Raw genomic sequence first — 20801 nt, forward strand, 5'->3', positions numbered from 1 at the left:
GAAATGTTCTGTATTTTGATCTGGGTGGCGGTAAAGGATATCTTCATTTACATGAGAAGCCATTGAACAGGACACTTAAGATGTGTGCATTTTACCGTATGTAAATTATACCTCAATGTTTTTTAATTTAAAAAAAAGGAATACAAGAACTTCAGAGTTACATTATATGCACATCTGACTATCTGTATTTTGCCTAGTAAAATTCAGAGTGAGAAAGAGCTAATGATACCAATGAAAATAAGGTAAAGGGATGCTGCCCATCGCTCCAGACCCTCGAGGAGCCTATTCTGGAGCGTTTTCCTGCAGTCCCCAGGTCTGCCTCAAATCCAGAGCCTCTTGTGGTCTAAATGCCTCACCACTGAGTACAACTCTAAACTTTAAAGATTGAATTTCTTCTTTTTTTTTTTTTGAAAAAGGGAGTATATATGAGCCAACTGATATGCAAGTAAAGAACAAGAAATCTGTTCTGATGTCAAAGCTAAAAGTGACAGCATAGAAGTATCCCGAAATGGTAATACAGTCTCCAACATGGCGCTTTCCTAAGAATTTCTTCCAAGGGTAATACTGACCATTTACAATTATTGCCTTATATGCTGATTTTGGAACGCAGCCCTTGAGTGAGATGTGACTCCACCATAAGGAATTTGAGTAATTTAGAAATTATTTTTCTGGTATTCCTTAGACCCTTGGCTATACTGTGGGATGGAGCTCCTGGATCCTGACCTCACAAGCATGACAAGGGGTTTCCTCTCATCCCTATATCTCCTACCTCCCCTCCAAGAGCCTGAGCTCTGGAGAAAAGGAAGAGAACGCCATCCCTCTGATTGAAGGTGTCCCAGCTGTGACATTCACAGGGCTATTGCCAACCCATTACTTTTCACACTAATGATATGCTTCTTACTATCGATGTCTTTTATTTCTTGGGAAGTGTTTATACTCTTGTAACAGCCTGGTAAGTGAAATCATCCAACACTTGGAAATAAGGCAAATAGATAACTGGTGTCCTTTCAAAGTCAAATTCGAGTAGTGTCTAACAAGCCTTCCTAAGGATCATCTGACACTCCAGGGGAATGTCACTTTGCTCGACTTATTATTTACTATTGATTAGGGCCCAAGCTCTATAAAGATAGCTGTTAGCTGGTACAAAACTGATAAGTTGCCAATTATTTTTGTCTGGTAGAGATGCAAGTGATTTCTTTTCAATACAGAAGATAGCCCCGACGTTAGGGTTTTATTGCCCTATAGAACATTAACCAGTTTTGTATGTAACTTAGCAACCTTATGAATATTCCAGAATTCTTGGTTTTTTGGTTATTGTTGTTTTTGTTTTCACTGAATCTTTCTTACCATATATAAGTATATATAAATTTTTTTCTCATATCCTTCTTTGCAGTAGCTTTGTTCCTTCATTTATAAGCTACAAAGAAAATTCACATGAGCTCACTATGTATTTCTATATGAATTTTGTATTTAATATTTTGAAAACTATATTTTGAGAAGCCTTTCACAGTATTTGTTTTTCCCTCATGCCGCCTCTGCCGTTCTCTGCTTCCACCACTCTCTCATCTTGAGAAAGTGAGGCTCAGAGAGGTTAGGTAACTTGCCCAAGGTCACACAGATATTATTCATAATGATGACTTATTTTAATGTGGTGTTTGACAGTATAAACTTCCTCATATATTCATATAATCCCTCGGCAGCTCACCGAGGGGACTGTATCCCCGAGGTCTGGAAAAGTGATGTGGCTTGCCCAAGGTCATAGAGAAATTCTAGTTCCCCTAAGCCCCTGAATCCTGGGGAGCAGTAGAGGGGCTGGCAGGAGGAGCTCTGGGTCCCCACCCTTAAACCAGAACATCCCCATCTAGATTTGTTGTATATATATTGTATGTCACACAAGATTGCAAATGAAAAAGGAGTCCCAAAGGCTTGAAAACCCTGGCCCTAGACTGTCTTCACCTGCCCAGGTACAATAGCCCTCCCTCTTCTTCTCCTCCTCTTCCTCTCCTCCTCCCTCTGGAAAGCAAAACAAAACAACAACAATGACAAAAAACATGGTCCCGGGAAGAAACAGAAAGACATGGTCAGCCCAGGCCTGAACACATTGGTCTCCAGTCTGGAGGAGACAGAATCACTCAATCTAAAGAAAAACATTCTCCAGGTCCAAGGTGTCAATGACAATGTGAGCTGTGCTGACAGGTAGTGAGCACCCCGTCAGTGAGAGTGAGTAAGGCTAGATGATCCATCCAAATGTTAACAGCAATTCTCTAGATGGGCTTTTGTCGCTGATTTTTAAATGTTGATAAAAGCTAATTATTAAGTGGTCACCGTGTGTCCACTGTTTTGTATATGTATTATGTCATTAAAACTTTATAATATTCGACAAGGTAGAACCTGTTGTTTCCAATTTACTGAGACCCCAGGAGGTTAAGTATCTTTCCAAGGACATGCAGCTAGGAAGTGGCAGGTCTGGGAAGCTGATTACTGAGCTTCCCATTACTACTGCGCTGTTCTTCTTTCTTCTGCGTTTCTGTATTTCCAAGCTTTGGCAATGAATACATGCTGCTTTCATAATCACGAAAGTCTTACAAGTTACTGATTTTGTAAAGGTTCCTTCTGCCCTGATGTTCTAGGCCTCTATGGGTCTCACAGCCCTGCCCAGTATCCCCACCACGGCCCCCCCGGCAGACTCCCGCCTTGCTGTCCCTGTCCCCACACCATCTGTGGCTGGGGTAGGATGTCCCATGTCCCAGTCTTGCTGAGGTCTGCTCAAAATGTCCCTTGCAGGCCTGTGGCCCTAGGGCAACACTGGGGGCAGTTTCAGGGAAGGAGAAGTGGAAGTGGGAAGGGATGTGAAAGTTGGCCACAGGCCAGCACCGCCCTGCTGGGTGCCCCACAGGGGTCCCTGGGTGAAGGACCGGAGTATCCAGTGCGTTGACGACCAGACGCAGGTGAGGCCAGCGCTTGACAGGGAGGGAGCTGTAAAGTTCAGGGAACCAGCAGGGGTGGCCCAGGAGGCTGGACTGGGCAGGGAGGGAGGGAGAGCTCTGCTGGCTGGTTCTGTGCCAGGACAGTGTTGCGGGGTGAGGGTGGCGGGGGGAGACACTGATCTAGGACCCAGAACGAGTGAGTGGGGGGACCTTAACTCCAGGGGCTTGGGGGAGGGGGGAGGTAGTGACAGACCCACGAGCTGTAGCCAAAGTTTCTGGGTCCCGCCCCCACCCCGACAAAACACAAGAAGCTGGGAAAAGGCTGGGGGTGTCAGAGCCCAGCAGAGGGGTCCCACGAAGGGATAGCGGGTGGCAGTCAGCCCTCTGTCCTCCAGTGGGTGCTGAAGGGGGCCGAGTGTGCGGAGGAGGGAGCAGATGTGTGTGTCAGGTGTTTGTGAATTCTCGTGTGTATGCACAGCTCTGCCATCTGGGTGAGAGGGTGGAAATTAAACAGGGAGCAGGCGCTCAATAAATATTTGTTCAGTCACCTGTAGGAGTATATGACTGTGTGTGTCCAGGTGGAGGGGGGGCATGTCAGTTTGGGTGTCAGTCTGTGTGTCCAGGAGTGTGTGGTGGACTTTTGAGTTTGCTCATTGTGTTGTGTAGGTGCGTGAGCGAAAAGCTGTGTTTGTGCGTCTGAGTGTGTAACTATACGGGTATGTTCAGTTGCATGTGTGTATCTGTGTGAGCTTGTGGTTCTTTGTGTATGTTTGGGGTCCCTGGAGCTGGATGGAGGGTGGACATTGAAGGCCCTCAAGGGGGTGTGTGTGCAATGGTCGGGGAGATGATATATATAGACAGATAGAATTGGGCGGGGTTGGGGGGTTTCAAGTGTGGGTGTTGGGTGTGCATGAGTGTGTGCTGTCCAGCCTGCCCAGGCCCTGCCCGTGTCTCCACAGTGACACCATGGAAGCCCCCTGGGGCTGGCTGGTGATCGGTGTGCTGGCCATATCCCTGGCCTCTTCGGTGACCCAGGACGTTTGCCGAGCACAGGATGGGAGGGACGGGGCCGCAGGAATACCCGGCCGACCCGGACGGCCAGGCCTCAAGGGGGAGCGAGGGGAGCAGGGTAAGCCCTTCCTCTGAACCCAGTCCCTCATCCCTGGGCTTCGCCTGGCCACCAGGGTGGAAGCTTGGGTTGGCACTGAGAAACAGGAGTCCACCTGGGCCCACACACGAAGCCTCTCCAGTCTGCACTTGGTCCCAGGGGCTGAGGGGGGCCTAGCCTTCTTCCAAAGCCATGTCCACAGGCCCCAGTGGCCTCTCTGTATCCCCTCTACTGCCTGGGTCCTCTTTCTTTGGCCTCACCTTCCTCCTCTGGACACTGGGTCACTGCAAGCAATGAATAGGAAAGGTCCCAAAGCTGTGCTCAGTCCTTGGTCTTTGTTCAGTTACCAGAAAGATTAATGCTCTTGGCTTTAGACTCAGAAGCCCTTGTCTTGCTGTGTGACCTTGAGCGACTTACTGATCCTCTCTGAGACTCAGTTTCCTCATCTGTAAAATGGAGAAATAACCCCACCTAGCACATTGAGAGGGATCAATTCATGGCAACTATCTTTTTTGCTTCCAGCTTCCCCACAACTCTGTCCCTGCTTCCCCCTTCCCTGCCCCTTCAGGCTTCAGAAACTCTCATGTTCTAGAAAAAAGGCTAAGGGTGAAGGGAAAGGGAGGAGGGCACGACCAGAGCAGGAAAGGAAAGTCTCATGTAATCGCCCTGAGCCTCCCAGTCCATAGCAGACCACAAAGATCTGCACAGGCATTTGCAAACAATCTGCACGCAGGCATCCTACATGTAGTCCGTGAATCTGAAGAAGTCAAGGTCAGTGCCCTGGGGAGAGTGTGGAGTGCACGGCTGTGGACTGAAGTCGTGTGGACTCCACACGACTGTGGAGTGAAGCCAGTGGACTGCTTTTCCCAGAACCTGACACTCCCAGTGCCTGTTCACATTCCTCTCCATTTTACAGATAAAGAAGCTGAGGCTCAGAGAGGTTAAGACACGTGCCCAAGGTCACGCACAGCCAGTCAGAATCAATGTCTTGAAGGCCCAGACACTCCCCCTATCCTCTATCCCACAGCCGTCCGGGGTCCCAGCCACCCCCCTGAGGTCTGGAGGACACTAGAGCAATTGGGACTCTCACTCCCAATCTGACCTTTCTCCCCACAGGGGCCGCTGGTATCCAGACAGGCGTCCGTGGCCTTAAAGGAGACCAGGGAGAGCCTGGGCCCCCTGGAAAACCTGGCAGAATGGGCTACCCAGGGCCCAGTGGCCCCCTGGGGCCCCCTGGCCTCCCAGGGTTGAAGGGCATCAAAGGCAACCCAGGAAACATCCAGGACCAGCCACAGCCGGCCTTCTCGGCCGTGAGACGGAACCCTCCGACGGGCGGCAACGTGGTCATCTTTGACACGGTCATCACCAACCAGGAGAGCCCATACCAGAGCCACTCGGGCCGGTTCATCTGCTCTGTGCCGGGTTACTACTACTTCACCTTCCAGGTGGTGTCCAAGTGGGACATCTGCCTGTCTATCGTGTCCTTTGGGAGGGACCAAGTCCAGCGTTCCTTGGGCTTCTGTGACACCAACAGCAAAGGACTCTTCCAGGTGGTGTCCGGGGGTACGGTGTTCCAGCTCCAGCAGGGAGACCAGGTCTGGATTGAAAAAGACCCCAATAAGGGCCGCATTTACCGGGGTTCAGAGGCCGACAGCGTATTTAGCGGCTTCCTCATCTTCCCATCCACCTGAGCCCCTCCCCACCATGGCCTCCGCTTCCTGCTGTGTGACCCTGGCCCACTCACTCCACCTTTCTGGTGTCTATGCCCTGCTCTGTAAAGTCGGGGTGCTGTTGCTTTAGCTGCCTGAAGGAAGATCATTTCTTGGAACTCTCCCTGGAATAAATACCTGAGTCCATGTCTGCTGAGCTTGAAGTTCAGTTGCTACCCTGGCCATTGGGAGGGAGGCTTAAGAATGACAACAATAACTGAGTTCTTACAGGCCAGGCCTGCATTCAATATTTTACAATAAATATTTAGCAGGTCCTGGGAGCCTCATCGGCCTGGCCTCAAATCCTGGGCCACCACTTTACTTACTAGTTGTCCAATTACGTGCATTTTGTGTTACTTCAGTGAATCTCAGTTTCCTTATCTGTAAAGTGGGAATACTGATGGCACCTTCCTCAGGGTTGTTGGGAGGATTAAATGACTTAATATATGAAAATTACAGAGGAGTGCCTCGTGCATAGTAAGGGTTACACATACGTTTTAGCCTTAATTATATTTTGTTTAATCTTTACAGTTAAGCTCTGAGGTGGGTATTATGACCTTATTTTACAGATAATGAAACTGAGGCTAGGGGGCTGGGACAAACTTAAAGCCCAAGGTTAGTGTGTAAGGGGAGAAGCTGGGGTTTGACTCCAAGTCTTACTGACGCCCAAGTCTGTGTGTCTACCTACTACCCTAGCCAGCCTCCACAGACACACACCTGACAATTGACACGTGTCATTTCCAACGCTCAACCGGAAAGGCACATCCAAGGGCACCCAGACGTCTTCCTGAAGCCAGGTTGCCCGAGGCCAGAGCTGGACTTCTACCCCAGCAGGCACAGAGGCTGGGGCTGCTGCCTGCTGGGTATCCCACCTGGGCCGGGGACTGGGAGGGTCTGGAATGTTTGTGGTGCATTCCCAGGGTCCCCTTAGCCTGTCTGGGTGCTGCTCAGAAGCAAAAAGCCCCACTATGCCCTTCGTATGTGAGAAAAGTAAGGCGACCAGAAGTTTAGTCCTGAAAATGTCCAGCGTCCTGTGCTTTTTCCCAAAGGAAGCTGATTTTACCTTTGTGCAGCACACGTTCATGTATGCACACACACGCACAAGAATACACATCACACTTGCACACACACCTCCCGAGATGCACGTGGACCTACATTCCTGGACCAAGATTCGTCTACTCCTCACCCAGACACCCACTCCCTGCGACCCACCGGCTGCACCCCTGGACGCACTGCTTACGCCTCCAGACCCACAGACGCACTCAAGGATGCACATGCGTCATACCCGTGCACACCCACCTCGTACACCCACGTGCCCCCATCAACCATCAGAAGTGCTCTCACACACACGTGTTCCAGACACACCCCTGACACGAAGGCGCACACACCCTCCTCTCCCTCTGACACGCATGTGCCTTAGAAACGCCTGTGATCTCCAAGTCCTCACATACCCACAACCTCCACGCCCGCCTTCGCCGCACACTCAAGACCCACTTGGAGGGGGGCCCAGGCCCATCAACAGCCTTCGGGGCTCAGGAAGAAGAGAGCAAAGCTCTGCAGCCCCAGAGCAGCTCTTGACTCCTCAGCCCCCTGCCCACCCAGAACACACATACCCACGGACCGGGAAGAGAAACAGGTCTGTGAGCACCTACAGTGCACTGGCCATTTTACAACCATGGATGCATGTAATCCCAGCAAAATCGCTGAGGACCCTGAGGCTCACAGCAAGGAGACATCTACCCAAGGTCACACTGCCAGAAAGTGGCAGGGCCTGAATTTGAACCAGGTCTGCCTGACCCCAAAGTGAAGGGCTTCTTTCATTGCAACGGGGCTCCAAGACAATGCCAGGGGTAGAGGGCCCGTAAGAAGCTGGAGAGGCCAGGCTATACAAATGGCGGGTGCAGGGAGTGCCCCGCTGCTTCTTCCCCTAAATTCCACCCATACCCACCCCTCTTCGCAGAGGCAAATCACTTGCCCCTCTGGAAGGAGGGGACCCAGCCGCAACCCAGGTGGGCGGGGCAGGGGCGGGCTGAGCGCGGGCTGAGGCTGCCACCTGCTGGAGAAGCCGGACCCAGGCACGAAGGAGGTGAGGACTGAAGATGGGAGAGAGGCCTGGGAGCCATCGGCGGGGTCCCCCACCCTCCATAATGCTGTGTCCATTGTTTCTGCTCTCCCCAGCCTTCCACCCACCTGGGAATTCCAGGGACAAGTACATTCACGTTGCTGCTCTTGTTGCGTACTCTGCAGCCCTGTGCTGGAGGGTGGAGAGCCAGCTGGGGAGACTGAGGCCCCGAGGGTCACCCAGCAGAGCAGGGGCAGGGCTTGGAACTCTGCTCATGGCTGGCACAGGGCTATGCACTGTGTATGCATTAGCACTGCCCTGCATGGGAGCTACTGGAAACCCTCATTTACAGGGGAGAAATCAGTGCTCGGGGAGATCAAACCATTCACTCACATGGGTGGCAGGAGTGGAATCAGGGTTGGAACCCTCCACTGCCCATCACCTCCTTCCTCTCTGGAATCTCATGTGAGGAGAAGAAAGAGAGGAGGGGCCTCTCTCAGCTCTGCCAGCCCGGCCTCGACTGGCAACCCCTCACTAGCCATAATAGGCTCTGAGACGAGAGGCCAGGGATGGAGGTGAGGGAGGGGGTGCTGACAGGGAAGGTGGGATCATCAGGGGCCCCAGCAAAGGAAGAGGCACCAACATGCAAAGCCTGGTCCTCCCCTACCACCCAGTATACAGGTGGGATGACTGAGACCTAGGGGCCAGTGGTTTGCTGAAGGCCTCGGGGCCAGGGAGTGGCAGGGCTGGAAGGAGAACCCAAGGCCGCTGACTTTGTAGCCAGAGGAATCTGTCGGCCACAGCAGGCTGCCTGCTGTCAAAGTTTGCCCTGGATGTCCACCCCCAAGTAAGGCAAATGGGAGGGGGCATGTGGAAGTCTCTAGAATAAGACCTGTCACTTCACAGGTGCATGTGGGGCTTGTTTCTTACGGCAGCTAAGCAGAGGGGTCAGAACAAGGCTTTGGACCCAAGAAACCATTCACTAAGTGACTTTGGGCAAGGGTTTTCACTTTCCTCAGCCTCAGTTTCCTCATCTGTACAGGGGGAATTATAACTTCCCCCTAGGAATCTTGTGAAACAACGGGGTCACAGGCACAGTAAATGGCAACAAACAGGGATGGGCATTAGCCGGGCTGAACTTGACTCTAGGGGAAGTCTGCCCAGGCGGCTGATGTCTACACGCACACACACTCATTGGCGCCCTTCAGCAGACCCGGAGCAGCGGACATTTCCTCATTTCAGACACTCATGACCTGGAGGTGGAGGGACACAGGGACATCAGTGCGGTCAGCCTGGCTCAGCACCCAAGAGAAAGTATTGAGTCAGGAAAAATTATGGGAAAGGGGATGTGGTATTGGGGAGAGGAGGGGAGGGGACAGCACAGTCTGCCCAGGCCCTTCTTGCTGTGTCCACACTGACACGGTGTCCTCCTGCCTTGGAGAGGGGAAGCAGATCTGAGGACATCTCTGTGACCAGACCAGAAACCTCCCACCTGTGCAGGTGAGGGCAAATGGCAGCTTTTCCCCGCTGCCACTTCCTGAAACGTGGCCCCAGGGACAGCCTGATTTGTGAGAGGAAGGAGGGTCCCCATCTCCGCTAAGCCGGGGCCTGAGCTTGAAGAAGAGGCCCCGTTCCCCATCCATTGTGCAGTCCCAAGGGGCGAGGGGCCGGGGAAGGGAGGTCAGCTCCTGAGGGCTGAGAAGGACGGCCCCTGGGGAGAGAGAGGGTGAGGAGGGCATGCCAGGGGCTGGGAGACAACTCAGCTCTCTCCCCATCCAGCTCCTTCCCAAATGGACATGGGGTCCAGCTCCTGGCCCCGCCTTGTACCAAACCTGCTACTGCTCTTGCTGGCACTGCTGCCTGGGGGCCAAGCTGGCACAGACTGCTATGGGATCGCCGGGATGCCGGGCCTGCCTGGGGCCCCAGGGAAGGATGGGCATGACGGATTGCCAGGGCCCAAGGGTGAACCAGGTGAGTCTGCTGGCCTGCTGGGGAGGGGTCACCTAGGGCCTGGGGGCAGGAGTCGGAAGTGTCCATCTGGGGCTGACTCTGGGGACGGTGGACAGCTTCTTGATGGCGAGGAGTGTGGTCCCTCCGGCCATGCCTGCTCCCGGGGCAGAGTCTTAACTCTTGTGGCAGGTCTAGCCCCTCTCCCCCTCAGAGCCCAGGCCTCCGGCCTCCCCAGTTTCCCCATCTGATAACAGGGAGAGAACAAGAGCACCTGCCCTAGAAGGTGGCAGGGAGGATCACGGAAGATGATCCAGGTGAAAGCCTTTGGCAAACTCTAAAACACTCTGCTACTATTTTATTCCAACCCCTCCACGACTTGCCCTGCAACATGGACCCCAGTGACTGTATACAATGCCCAGGTGGCCAGGGTTCAAGTCCCAGCCCCACCACTTTCCACTGTGTGAACTTGCACAAGTTATAGAACCTCCGAGTGCCTCAGTTTCTTCATCTGTAAAATGGGGAGATGGTAGTACCTACTGCACAGGGGTGCTGTGATGGTTAATAAAATTCAATATAAAACAGTACTAGCACGTGGTAGGTATCAGTAAGTGTGGGCTATGGTTGTTACTGCTGTTGTCATCTTTGTTTTTATCAGAGATGTGTGCTCCCTTCACTCCCTAGGATTCTGGGTAGTTGGAGGGGTAGGGAGTAAGGAGTCAAGATCACAGTCACAGAATCTTCTGTTGGAGATTCATGGGCAAGCCCTAGCACGAGTGAAAAGGGCTGAGGACATGAACAGGCACTGGTGTTGGGTGAGAACTGCAGTCTGCTGGTGACTTGTCTGAGAGTAGGTGCACATCTGGGGGTGGAATGTGTCCAGAGTGGCCATGGGGGAGGCTGGGGTGCGGCTGGGCAGAGGTGACAGGGGTGGCAGAGGCACTGGGCAAGGGAAGCCAGTGGAGGGGAATGTCCTTAGGAATTTCCCACTGTCATCTTCCCTCCTGGCAATAGAGTGGAATTGTACCAACATTCCAGAAGGAATTCTCCAATTCAGGGTGAGTCAAATGAAGCCCCCAGGTCTGCCATTTTTCCAGGACCCTGTACTTCACAGCTGCCTCTGGCCATCTCACTGTGTGGGATGGCTGATGGACACCAATTTTTTTTAATATAAATTTATTTTTTATTTATTTATTTTTGGCTGCTTTGGGTCTTCGTTGCTGTGCGCGGGCTTTCTCTAGTTGCAGAGAGCAGGGGCTACTCTTTGTTGAGGTGCACGGGCTTCTCATCGCAGTGGCTTCTCTTGTTGCGGAGCACGGGCTCTAGGTGCGTAGGCTTCAGTAGTTGTGGTACGCGGGCTTCAGTAGTTGTGACACATGGGCTTAGTTGCTCCACAGCATGTGGGATCTTCCCGGACCAGGGATCCAACCCGTGTCCCCTGCACTGGCAGGTGGATTCCCCACCACTGCGCCACTAGGGAAGTCCCGAACACCAATTTTTAGCTCCTAATTTGTGCCAGGCATGGTTCCAATTGCTCTACGTATATTCATCTCATGAGGTAGATAAAATTAACTCTGTCTTACAAATGAGAAAACTGAGGCCAAAATCCTTTGAAGAAACGATTTACTCCCATTTTACAAATGTCAAAGCTGAGGTTCAGAGAGATTGAGCAACTTGCCCCAAGTCACACACTGGAATCCTGTCCAACTTCCAAGGCCACACCCTTAACCGCTACCCTGCACTGCCTCTCAGGCCCCCTCCCCACTGCCGTGTCCCCCCCTCCCAGTTGGCTGCTGGAAGTCAACCTGAAGCATGAAACACAGCCCTGTTTAACATAGCTGACAGCCGTCACCGAGACCTGACATTACTGAGCACTGCCTGTGAGGTGCCCGGCACGGGCATTCTCCCACCCCACTCTGCCAGCAGCTCTGTGGGATCCGTTCTATTATGCCCTTATCTCAACTGGGCAAACAGAGGCTCTGGGAGGGGAGATCACCTGCCCGGGATCACGTGGCCTGACGCTTAGGTCTGCTGGGTTCTGATTCCCCACTCCTAACCCTGGGATCTAAAAGGCTCACAAGCCGCAGAAGATCCATCACAGTAGGTCTGCACAGACACCCACCCCAAAGGAAGTCGGAGGAGGAAGCAGCCACGAGGGCCAGCAGGGGTGGTCAGAGAGGGCTTCCTGGAAGAGGAGACTGGAGCCAGGTCCTAAAAGATGAGTATGGTTTGGACAAGGGAAGAAGAAGCTCATAGGGGCTCAGATAACTAAGGCGGTAACAAGAGTCAGACACTGACTGGGACTAGCCAGACTTGACTGTGAGTCCTGACTCCACCTCCTACCGGCTGCATGGCCTTGGGCAAGTTTCTGGTCTCAGTTTCCTCATATGTAACATGAAGTAAGTTGAAACAGGCCGGTTGTCAGAGGGGCTGAATTGGGCTGAGTGGGGCTGGGGGAGCTGGGGAAAGGCAGCCTCTATGGCTCCATCCGGTGGATCCCATGTGCTAAGCTGGCCTGGGCCTGAGTGGTTCCAGCTCCGAAATGGAAACGGGTTTTGTGGGGCTCTGAATCTTATAAAATGTTGAGGATCCTCTTTAAGAAAAGTAGTACAGAATTTGATGCGGGGGCGGGGGGAGGTTTCACAAATCTACACGTGCTACAAAATTGTTTTACAACTATAACCACACAAATAATGCATGTAAAAGTGGAGCTCTGTGGGTCCTACAAAGGTTAATTTCTTGGTTTTGATTTCGTACTTTAGTTATGTAAGATTGGGGACAACTAGGTAAAGGGTACATGAGACTTCCTCGTCCTTTTTTTTTTTTTTTTTTTTTGCGTTACACGGGCCTCTCACTGCTGTGGCCTCTCCCTTCGTGGAGCACAGGCTCCGGACGCGCAGGCTCAGTGGCCATGGCTCACGGGCCCAGCCGCTCCGCGGCATGTGGGATCTTCCCGGACCGGGGCACGAACCCGTGTCCCCTGCATTGGCAGGCGGACTCTCAACCACTGCGCCACCAGGGAAGCCCCCTTGTCCTTTTATTTTTTTGCAACATCCTGTGAATCTGTAATTATTTCAACATAAAAAGTTGAAAAAATTATAAATGTAAAATTATGCAAAGGGTCTTGAAAGGGCCAGTGCAAGTAAATGGGGCCCAAAGCCTAAGTTTTAGGACCTTTCCAGGAGATCTGCCTCTGACCTATCTTCTGATTTTTGTCAAGAAAAACTAAGAACCTAGACTTTTAGGTGAGGAGTTATCTGAGGCCGCATGCTGTCCGTGGGCTGACAGTCGTGGCCTCTGGCATGCTCTCTGAGATGCAGCCCAGCTCTGCCACCTCCTGAGCTGGCTGGTCCTACCCTCCTCTCCATCACAAACATGGAAACTGAGGCCAAGAGACGGGGCCGTGCTGCAGCCAAGGTCAGAGGGCAAGACCATGGGGAGACGGGATTTGAACCAGGGTCTCTCTCCCCTCTTCTCCCTGCCCACTGTGCCCAGGTGAGTAGGCCACTCTCAGGGGGAAAGAGAGTCCAGAGACCAAACCCTGGTGGCATGTCCCCTGGAGCATAGCCCTGTCCCTCTTCCCTGTCCCCTGCCCCATCACTTCCTTCCCACCTGCTCTCTCCCCAGGAATCCCAGCTATCCCTGGGACACGAGGACCAAAGGGTCAGAAGGGAGATCCTGGCACACCTGGCTATCCTGGGAAAAATGGTCCCATGGGAACCCCTGGGATTCCAGGGGATCCCGGCAACATGGGACCCCCTGGGGACCCGGGTGATGAGGGCAGGTACAAGCAGAATCACCAGTCAGTATTCACTGTCACACGGCAGACAGTCCAGTTCCCAGCGCCCAACAGCCTGGTCAAGTTCAACTCAGTCATCACAAACCCACAGGGGGATTACGACACGAACACTGGCAAGTTCACCTGCAAAGTTCCCGGCCTCTACTACTTTGTCTACCACACGTCACACACGGCCAACCTGTGTGTGCAGCTGTACCGCAACGGTGTCAAGGTGACCACCTTCTGTGACCACATGTCCAACACCAAGCAGGTCAGCTCAGGCAGTGTGCTGCTGCGGATGCAGGCGGGCGAGGAGGTGTGGCTGGCGGTCAACGACTACAACGGCATGGTGGGCACCGAGGGCTCCGACAGTGTCTTCTCCGGCTTCCTGCTCTTCCCTGACTAGGGCAGGCAGACCTGCTCCACTCCCCGGGGCCACCCCATCTCCCTCAGCTTCCCTGCAAGAACCCACTGGGCCACACATCCTTGCTCAGGTCATTCTCGCCACTGGATGGACTCCTCCTCCAGGAAGCCCACCCTGCCCTCCTGCCCTGAGTTCTCTCCCTCCTCCAAGCTCCTTCAGGAGTCACTGCTTTGACACTTAACCAACACCTTCTGATACTGTCATTGGTGTTTTCCAAGTCTTGGAAGAGACAGAGAGATACATGAATAAATAATTAAATCAAAGGCTACGCACGGCTCCGAATCCTCACTGCCAATTCCCTAAGAAGTAGTTCCCTTCATCTTCCACTTTGCCCCTGCCACAGCCATGTGTGGGCTCCAGATTCAGGCATCTAGCTGGTGTTCAGTAAAGCTTGGTGCCAAGGTAGAGACACTCAGCGCCATTTGGCCATTTGGGAGAGAGATGGTCAAATGTGGCTGAAGGCTGCAAGGGGTCCCCAAAGGGCCATCCGTTGTCACTTGTTTGGGTGAGAGGCACTGCTGTCATTAAAGGTATTCGTGCTCACAGGTAAACGGGAGTGTGTTTGAATTCCCAGACCTATGTTGACCGATGTTGAGTTTTGGGAGCATCCATCACAGGAGGGGTTTGGGCTAAGGCAGGCCCAGCACAGATGAAGGCAAGATGTGCAATGAATTTGTGTGAATTAATGAGTGAATTGGGGTGAATGAATGAATGGTGGGTAAATGAATGACTAAAAGCAGAGCGAATGAATGAGTAAAACAATCATAATAGCTAACATTTCTTGAGCACTCACTATACACCAGGCATTACGCTAACCCACCTATTAAATGATTTAATATTCGTAATTATGCTCTAGGTGGGCATGGATGGGTGAGGGAGAGAGTGAGAATCTGACTCCCGGATGTCTGATTTTCCCCAAATAACTGAGACTCTGGGGGCCCCCAGGAGACCATCCAAAACCACTACTGCCCACAAGCCATCAGGGTTTCACTGTGAGACTCCTGACAGTTGGGCCCAGCTGCCTCGATCCTCGTTGGAGGACCAGGAAGCCGGCCGTAAGCTGCTGCCCTTTCGCTGCGCTCACCATGAGAAGGCGTTGACAGTTCAGGTTCAAAAAGATAAAAAGTGTAACTTTCCTGTGCAGATTGAGGGTCTGGCCTCAGAGCCCAGTGAAATCCAAGGCTCATTCAGGCCAGGGAAAATCACCCCTGCCTGACTGGGCTCTCAGCTTGGTTCCACAAGGCCCCACAGAGCTCACAAAGGCATGAGATGGGCTGTAACAGCAGAGGCTGGAGCTCAGCTCTCCAGCCACTGCCATCCACTTTGGCTCCTTTGTTCCTGAAGGAAGCTGTTTCACACCCCCATAGCCTTGCCCATGATGTTCCTTCATTTTGTAGAGCCCCCACCCCACTCTTACAAATCCTCCATCCAGTTAGATAATACGCACTCAGCTGTCAGGAAGCAACACAAAGATCACCTCCTCCATGAAGCCTTCTCTGATTCTCCCCTTCGTGTCCCCACAGCGTCCTCCACCGACTTGCACCACAGACTCTTGACTTGTTAGAGCCCAGGTTCCCAAATCTGGGGGTGCAAAAAATTACCTGCAGACTTATTTACAAAATAAAAAAACAGATTTCTGGACCCAAGCCTGTTATACAAAGGTTTGGGGAAGACTGTTATTTCCAGCAAGCTACAGGCTGTCAACATCTCAGGAGCGGGTCACAGGACAGCTCTTGGGACTGGGGGAACCTGCATTGACCTGTTTCACCCATCAACCTATTCTGAAAAATTGAAAGTTGCTCAAGGTTGATTCAAGGGCGGCAGCGGCTCCAGAGGCAGCAGCGCCGGGTCGCCGTGGAGGTGCTCCTAGAGTTTTCCTGGAGCAGTGGAAGTTCTGACCGCAGGGTCAGGACCGATCAGGTTTGTGTTCTCACCATAGAACAGGGGCCAGTTCGGTTCCTGTTAGTGCCCTGAGATCTCCTTCATCCCCCTGAGTTTCGGAGAAATGGCTGAAGCTAGTAAGCCCATGATAAAGAAAACTTCAAAATCTGTTCCTTTGGAGACGAATAAGAGAGAAAAGGAACAATTCCGTAAACTCTTTATTGGTGGCTTGAGCTCTGAAACCACAGAAGAACGTCTGTGGAACCACTACCAGCAATGGGGATATCTCACAGACTGTGTGTTAATACGGGACCCTGTAAGCCAAAAATCAAGAAGATTTGGTTTTGTCACGTTTTCATCCATGGCTGAGGTTGATGCTGTCATGGCTACCAGACCTCATTCCATTGATGGGAAAACAGTTACTCCCAAACGTGCTGTCCCAAGAGAGGACTATGGAAAGCCGGGGGCTCTAGTCACTGTGAAGAAGCTGTTTGTTGGTGGAATTGCAAAAGATACTGAGGAACGTCATCTTAGAGATTACTTTGAGAAATATGGAAAAATCAATGCCATTGAACTAATTACTGACAGGCAGTCAGGCAAGAAAAGAGGCTTTGGGTTTGTTGCTTTTGATGACCATGATCCCGTGGATAAGGTTGTGTTGCAGAAAAATCATACCGTCAATGGTCATCATGCAGAAGTAAGAAAGGCCTTGTCTAGACAAGAAATGCAAGAAGGCCCATGTTCTAGAAGTGGAAGAGAAAGAAAAGCTGGTTTTGTATATTTTCATGGTGGTGGTGGAAAGTTTGGAGCAGGAAACTTTGGAGGAAGGAACTTTACAGGAGGATCTGACAGATGTGGAAGAGGACATACATTTGGGGATGGCTATCATGGGTCTGGAGGAGGACCCGGAGGTGGCAATTTGGGGGGTAGCCCTGGGCATGGAGGAGGGCGAGGAGGATATGGTGGTGGATATGGCAACCAGGATGGGAGCTCCAGAGCTGGTTATGACAACTATAGAAGGAGGAATTATGGAAGTCAAAATTACAGTGATTGGAGCTTCCCTGGTGGCACAGTGGTTAAGAATCCGGCTGCCAATGCAGGGGACATGGGTTCGAGCCCTGGTCTGGGAGGATCCCACATGCTGCGGAGCAACTGAGTCCTTGTGTCACAACTGCTGAGCCTGCGCTCTAGAGCCCGCAAACCACAACTACCGAAGCCTACATGCCTAGAGCCCGTGCTCCACGATGGAGAGTAGCCCCTGCTCCCCGCAACTAGAGAAAGCCTGCACGCAGCAACGAAGACCCAACACAGCCAAAAATAAATAAATAAAATTAAAAGAAAAATTACAGTGATTTGGAGGATTATAAGCAGAAACCCTCTAAGTACGAATTACTGAAGAGTGGAAAACTGAGTGGTAGCAGGAACATGGGGCGATCACACAGTGGAGGAAGCTATGGTCCAAGAGGCAATGGAGGAAGTGGGGGTTATGGACAGACAAGATGATACTGAGCTTCTTATTTGCCATGGGCTTGACTGTATAAATAGAGAATTAGAGCCCAGAGGAAACAGAAGAGCATTAGGTTATCGAAATAACGATGTTCAGGAAACTCTTATCTTAGCCATTTTGTGAGTGGACTCAATTATGCAAGAGCATTACCTTCCTGTGGAGGAAAGACTATAAAAAATGCTTTTGAAACAGTTTCTTAGCTTTTGAATTGTTGTGTCTTTCCAGTGGTCTCTATAAAAGTGTGGAAGAATCCCTTCTTTGATAATGTCAAATTTCAAAGTTTTGGGTGACATGTGAAACCTTTTTCAAGATTTTTCTCAAAGTTTTGAAAGACTATTAGCCAGAATCATGGTGTAATAAGACATAACATCGTTCTTCTAAAAAAATCGATTTCGTGTGTAGAGTTAAGAAGCTGTTGTACATTTAAGATTTAATAAAATAATTCTAAAGGTAAAACAGTAGTAGTTTGTCCTCTTTGATAATTTTGCACTTTTAGTTTTTACCTTTTAAATGTTTTTCTTGTTTTATGATACCAAATTTTGAAGTGTAATGATGTGACTTACCTATATTATGAAATGGTTACCAAAAAAACCTTTTTCTTCTTGTGATGAACAGGATTTACTGCCTTAACAGCTTTGATAGTATCCTACAGCTGTGCTAATTTTGGTCTTCTTGTACATTCCATCTTTCGTAATGGTGAGTAACTTGCCATGTATCTATTGGTCATTTGTATATCTTCTTTGGATAAATGTCGATTCAGTTCCTTAGTCCATATTATAGTTTGGTTATTTGCTATTGTGATGTATGAGTTTTTGTTGTACATTACCTGTTTTGTATTTATTTACCTTATAACTGGAAGTTTGTACCTTTGAACAACCTTTATCCTGTATTTCCTCCCACCAATTTTCTGCTGCTGGGAGCCACAAGCATGATGCATGATTCTTTTTCTGTGAGTTTAATCATTTTCTTCGGGATTTCACAAATAAATATGATCATACAAAAAAAGAAGGGTTTGGGGAGGACAGAGACATGGGTGGGTGGACGGTCTGCCAGGTGAAGTCAATGCACGAGGTCCACCACCTGGCTCTTCTGCACTTATTTCCTTACAGGTCTGCATCCCTCACTGGACTGTGAGCATCCTTGAGGGTGGGGCCCCTTTGGTACAGGCCAGGAGCATAGTAGGGGCCTGGGAAATGTGTCAGATGAGAAGGAAGGAGAGATGAAGACACACACACACACACACACACACACACACACACAGAGCAATAACAGAGGCCAGGGCCTAGGAACTCGGCCTGGTCCACAGAGTCTGAGAGCCACTGGCAGGGACAAGGCGGGGGTCACGGGGCCGCTCCACTCACAGCTCACCTCCAGCAGCTACTTAGCAGCCCACCCGGCAATGCCGCAAGTGATACATCTTTCTTCTCATTTCTCTTTTGTTTAAAAAATCATTGCACCGTTTATGTAGGCCACGGTGTCAGATCAGAAACCTGTATTTCGGAAATGACTATTTTTATTTTCCATAATTGTTTCCTTGTTGTTCTCTCTTTGCCAGGAGAGACAGGCCTTTGAAAATGCCAACTTGTCTACTGGGCTGAGGGGAGCTGGGGGAGGGCTTTTAAGGGGGGTAGCAAGGGTGGGACAGGAGCTAGTACGAGGCACCCCAAGGACCAGGGGGCCTCTTTCAGACCACAGGATGTGGAAGGGTCTTAGGCTTCTCTTCCACCCTCTGTAGGGATTGTCCCCTCTCTATCAGGGTTGCAAGCCAGCGTTTTAAGGGTACAGAGACCAGCTGGCTCTCACTCAGGGGCCAAGGGTCTCCCTAGCTCCTGACCCCTAATCCAGGCATGGCTCCTGTGCCTCCAGGCTCCAAGATTTCTGTCTTCTCTTCAGAGAAATCACACGACTCCCAGGTTTGCCTTGGGTGCCTACTGAGGGCTGGGCACTCAGCTAGGCCCTGGACATGTGGGGTTACCTCACTGGCCCCACAATCACCCCAGGAGGGGGTGCCCATGCCCCTGACTCATATACGGGGAAACTGAGGTCAATAAACACACCTGAGGCCACATAGCTAGAAAGAGGTAGGCCTGGGATTCAAACTTAGGAGGGGGGCTTCCCTGGTGGCGCAGTGGTTGAGAGTCCGCTTGCCGATGCAGGGGACGCGGGTTCGTGCCCCGGTCCGGGAAGATCCCACATGCCGCAGAGCGGCTGGGCCCAGTGAGCCATGGCCGCTGAGCCTGCGCATCCGGAGCCTGTGCTCCGCAACAGGAGAGGCCACAACAGTGAGAGACCCGCGTACCGCAAAAAAAAAAAACAAAAAACTTAGGAGGGGCTGATTCCAAAGCCCATGCCCTGACCCCACCCCCCCGCTGCTTCCTGTTCTTAGGCTCAACCTGTTTCTACCCCAAATTCAAGCCCATCTTTTCCCATTTTTACCAGCCACCAAATCATCGAAGGGTCTATAGTTGGCTGAACCCAGAGACCCTTGGGTTTTATCACACGAGTCTCTTCTTTCCCTATCACTCTCGGCAGTAAACACTTAATTTCTGCCAAGAAGCATCCACAAGCCCAACGATTTTCTCTCTCTAAGCACAGATATCAAGAGAGCCCTCCTGACCTATGGCAGCTCCTGGGACTTGCTGGGCAACCATCCCTGAGAGGGGCATCACGTTGCTTTAGACGCAGCCTCGGTAAGAGGGCTGCTATCCCGGTGCCAGGGATGCCTGACTCCAAGTCCTGCATCTGCCACTAGCGAGAGGTGTGGGCTCCAGCAGCTACTTCTTGTGACGTTCATCGCAGGAGCAATGAAACCACTGTGTCACTTGATGTGCAATACCAGTCTCCCCCAGGAGAAGAGACACCCCACGGGGCAGGACCCATGGCTGATTTGCTTGTGGTGTGGGCCTATCGCCAGAGTACATAGAGGCTCACGATAAATATTTGCTGAACAATGCTCTCTCCCCTCTGGGCCTTGGTTTCCCCATATATAAAATGAGCGGCACGGGCTGGGTGACCTGCAAGCCCCTCTCCTGTCCTAACTTGCTGTGATGCCGGGATCAACGAGCAACAGGCTCCAGGCTGTGCCGATTATAGTCATCAGCTACAGGTCCGCTGGAAGCAGAGGAAGGGGTATAAGCAAATAATGACCACATTTAAAATTCATTTTTCATTATTAGATTATTTTCTGAGAACAGGGAAAGAGCCGGCGTGTAGAAGGGAAAGAAAGCAGAAGATGAACCCAGAAAGGGGAGGCCTGGGACATGGTATGATATTAACAAGTAACGTGTGCACGGCACTTTACAGTTTACCCTCCTCTTTCTCCACTATCCCATCTGAGCCCCCCAGTGCAATCTGTAGAGCGAGTACTATTATGGTCCCACCATATGGCAGAGGAAATGGGGGCTCCCTTGGGTTCCCTTGGCTGAGAATGTTTAGTTGGTAAGTGGCAGAGCCAGCAT

At 51.3% G+C, this 20801-nt stretch overlaps 3 protein-coding genes across 3 annotated transcripts; all 3 read left to right on the top strand.

The window, feature by feature from the left end:
• The first annotated feature begins 2857 nt into the window (after window positions 1-2857).
• Window positions 2858-5834, top strand: C1QA (complement C1q A chain). Its single transcript, XM_032639526.1, has 3 exons — window positions 2858-2948; window positions 3887-4056; window positions 5152-5834. Exons 2-3 carry the CDS (start codon window positions 3894-3896, stop codon window positions 5724-5726), a joined length of 738 nt encoding a protein of 245 aa, XP_032495417.1. The 5' UTR covers window positions 2858-2948; window positions 3887-3893; the 3' UTR covers window positions 5727-5834.
• Window positions 5835-9160: 3326 nt separating this feature from the next.
• Window positions 9161-14506, top strand: C1QC (complement C1q C chain). Its single transcript, XM_032614821.1, has 3 exons — window positions 9161-9306; window positions 9586-9777; window positions 13381-14506. Exons 2-3 carry the CDS (start codon window positions 9597-9599, stop codon window positions 13935-13937), a joined length of 738 nt encoding a protein of 245 aa, XP_032470712.1. The 5' UTR covers window positions 9161-9306; window positions 9586-9596; the 3' UTR covers window positions 13938-14506.
• Window positions 14507-15960: 1454 nt separating this feature from the next.
• Window positions 15961-19278, top strand: LOC116754084 (heterogeneous nuclear ribonucleoproteins A2/B1-like). Its single transcript, XM_032632269.1, has 3 exons — window positions 15961-16564; window positions 16734-16882; window positions 19237-19278. The coding sequence occupies exons 1-3, from the start codon at window positions 15961-15963 to the stop codon at window positions 19276-19278; spliced, it is 795 nt and encodes a 264-aa protein (XP_032488160.1).
• The last annotated feature ends 1523 nt before the right edge of the window (window positions 19279-20801 follow it).

Source organism: Phocoena sinus, chromosome 1 (assembly GCF_008692025.1).
Source record: "Phocoena sinus isolate mPhoSin1 chromosome 1, mPhoSin1.pri, whole genome shotgun sequence".
Taxonomy (NCBI): domain Eukaryota; kingdom Metazoa; phylum Chordata; class Mammalia; order Artiodactyla; family Phocoenidae; genus Phocoena; species Phocoena sinus.

Bases quoted from the DNA above. Each gene is read 5' to 3' on its own strand.
- C1QA (XM_032639526.1), top strand. From the start codon at position 3,894: ATGGAAGCCCCCTGGGGCTGGCTGGTGATCGGTGTGCTGGCCATATCC. The intron at 4,057-5,151 runs GTAAGCCCTTCC...TTCTCCCCACAG, and splicing joins GGGGGAGCGAGGGGAGCAGG to GGGCCGCTGGTATCCAGACA.
- C1QC (XM_032614821.1), top strand. From the start codon at position 9,597: ATGGACATGGGGTCCAGCTCCTGGCCCCGCCTTGTACCAAACCTGCTA. The intron at 9,778-13,380 runs GTGAGTCTGCTG...CTCTCTCCCCAG, and splicing joins AGGGCCCAAGGGTGAACCAG to GAATCCCAGCTATCCCTGGG.
- LOC116754084 (XM_032632269.1), top strand. From the start codon at position 15,961: ATGGCTGAAGCTAGTAAGCCCATGATAAAGAAAACTTCAAAATCTGTT. The intron at 16,565-16,733 runs AAGAAGGCCCAT...TCATGGGTCTGG, and splicing joins CTTGTCTAGACAAGAAATGC to AGGAGGACCCGGAGGTGGCA. The intron at 16,883-19,236 runs GTGATTGGAGCT...TCTTCTCTTCAG, and splicing joins TTATGGAAGTCAAAATTACA to AGAAATCACACGACTCCCAG.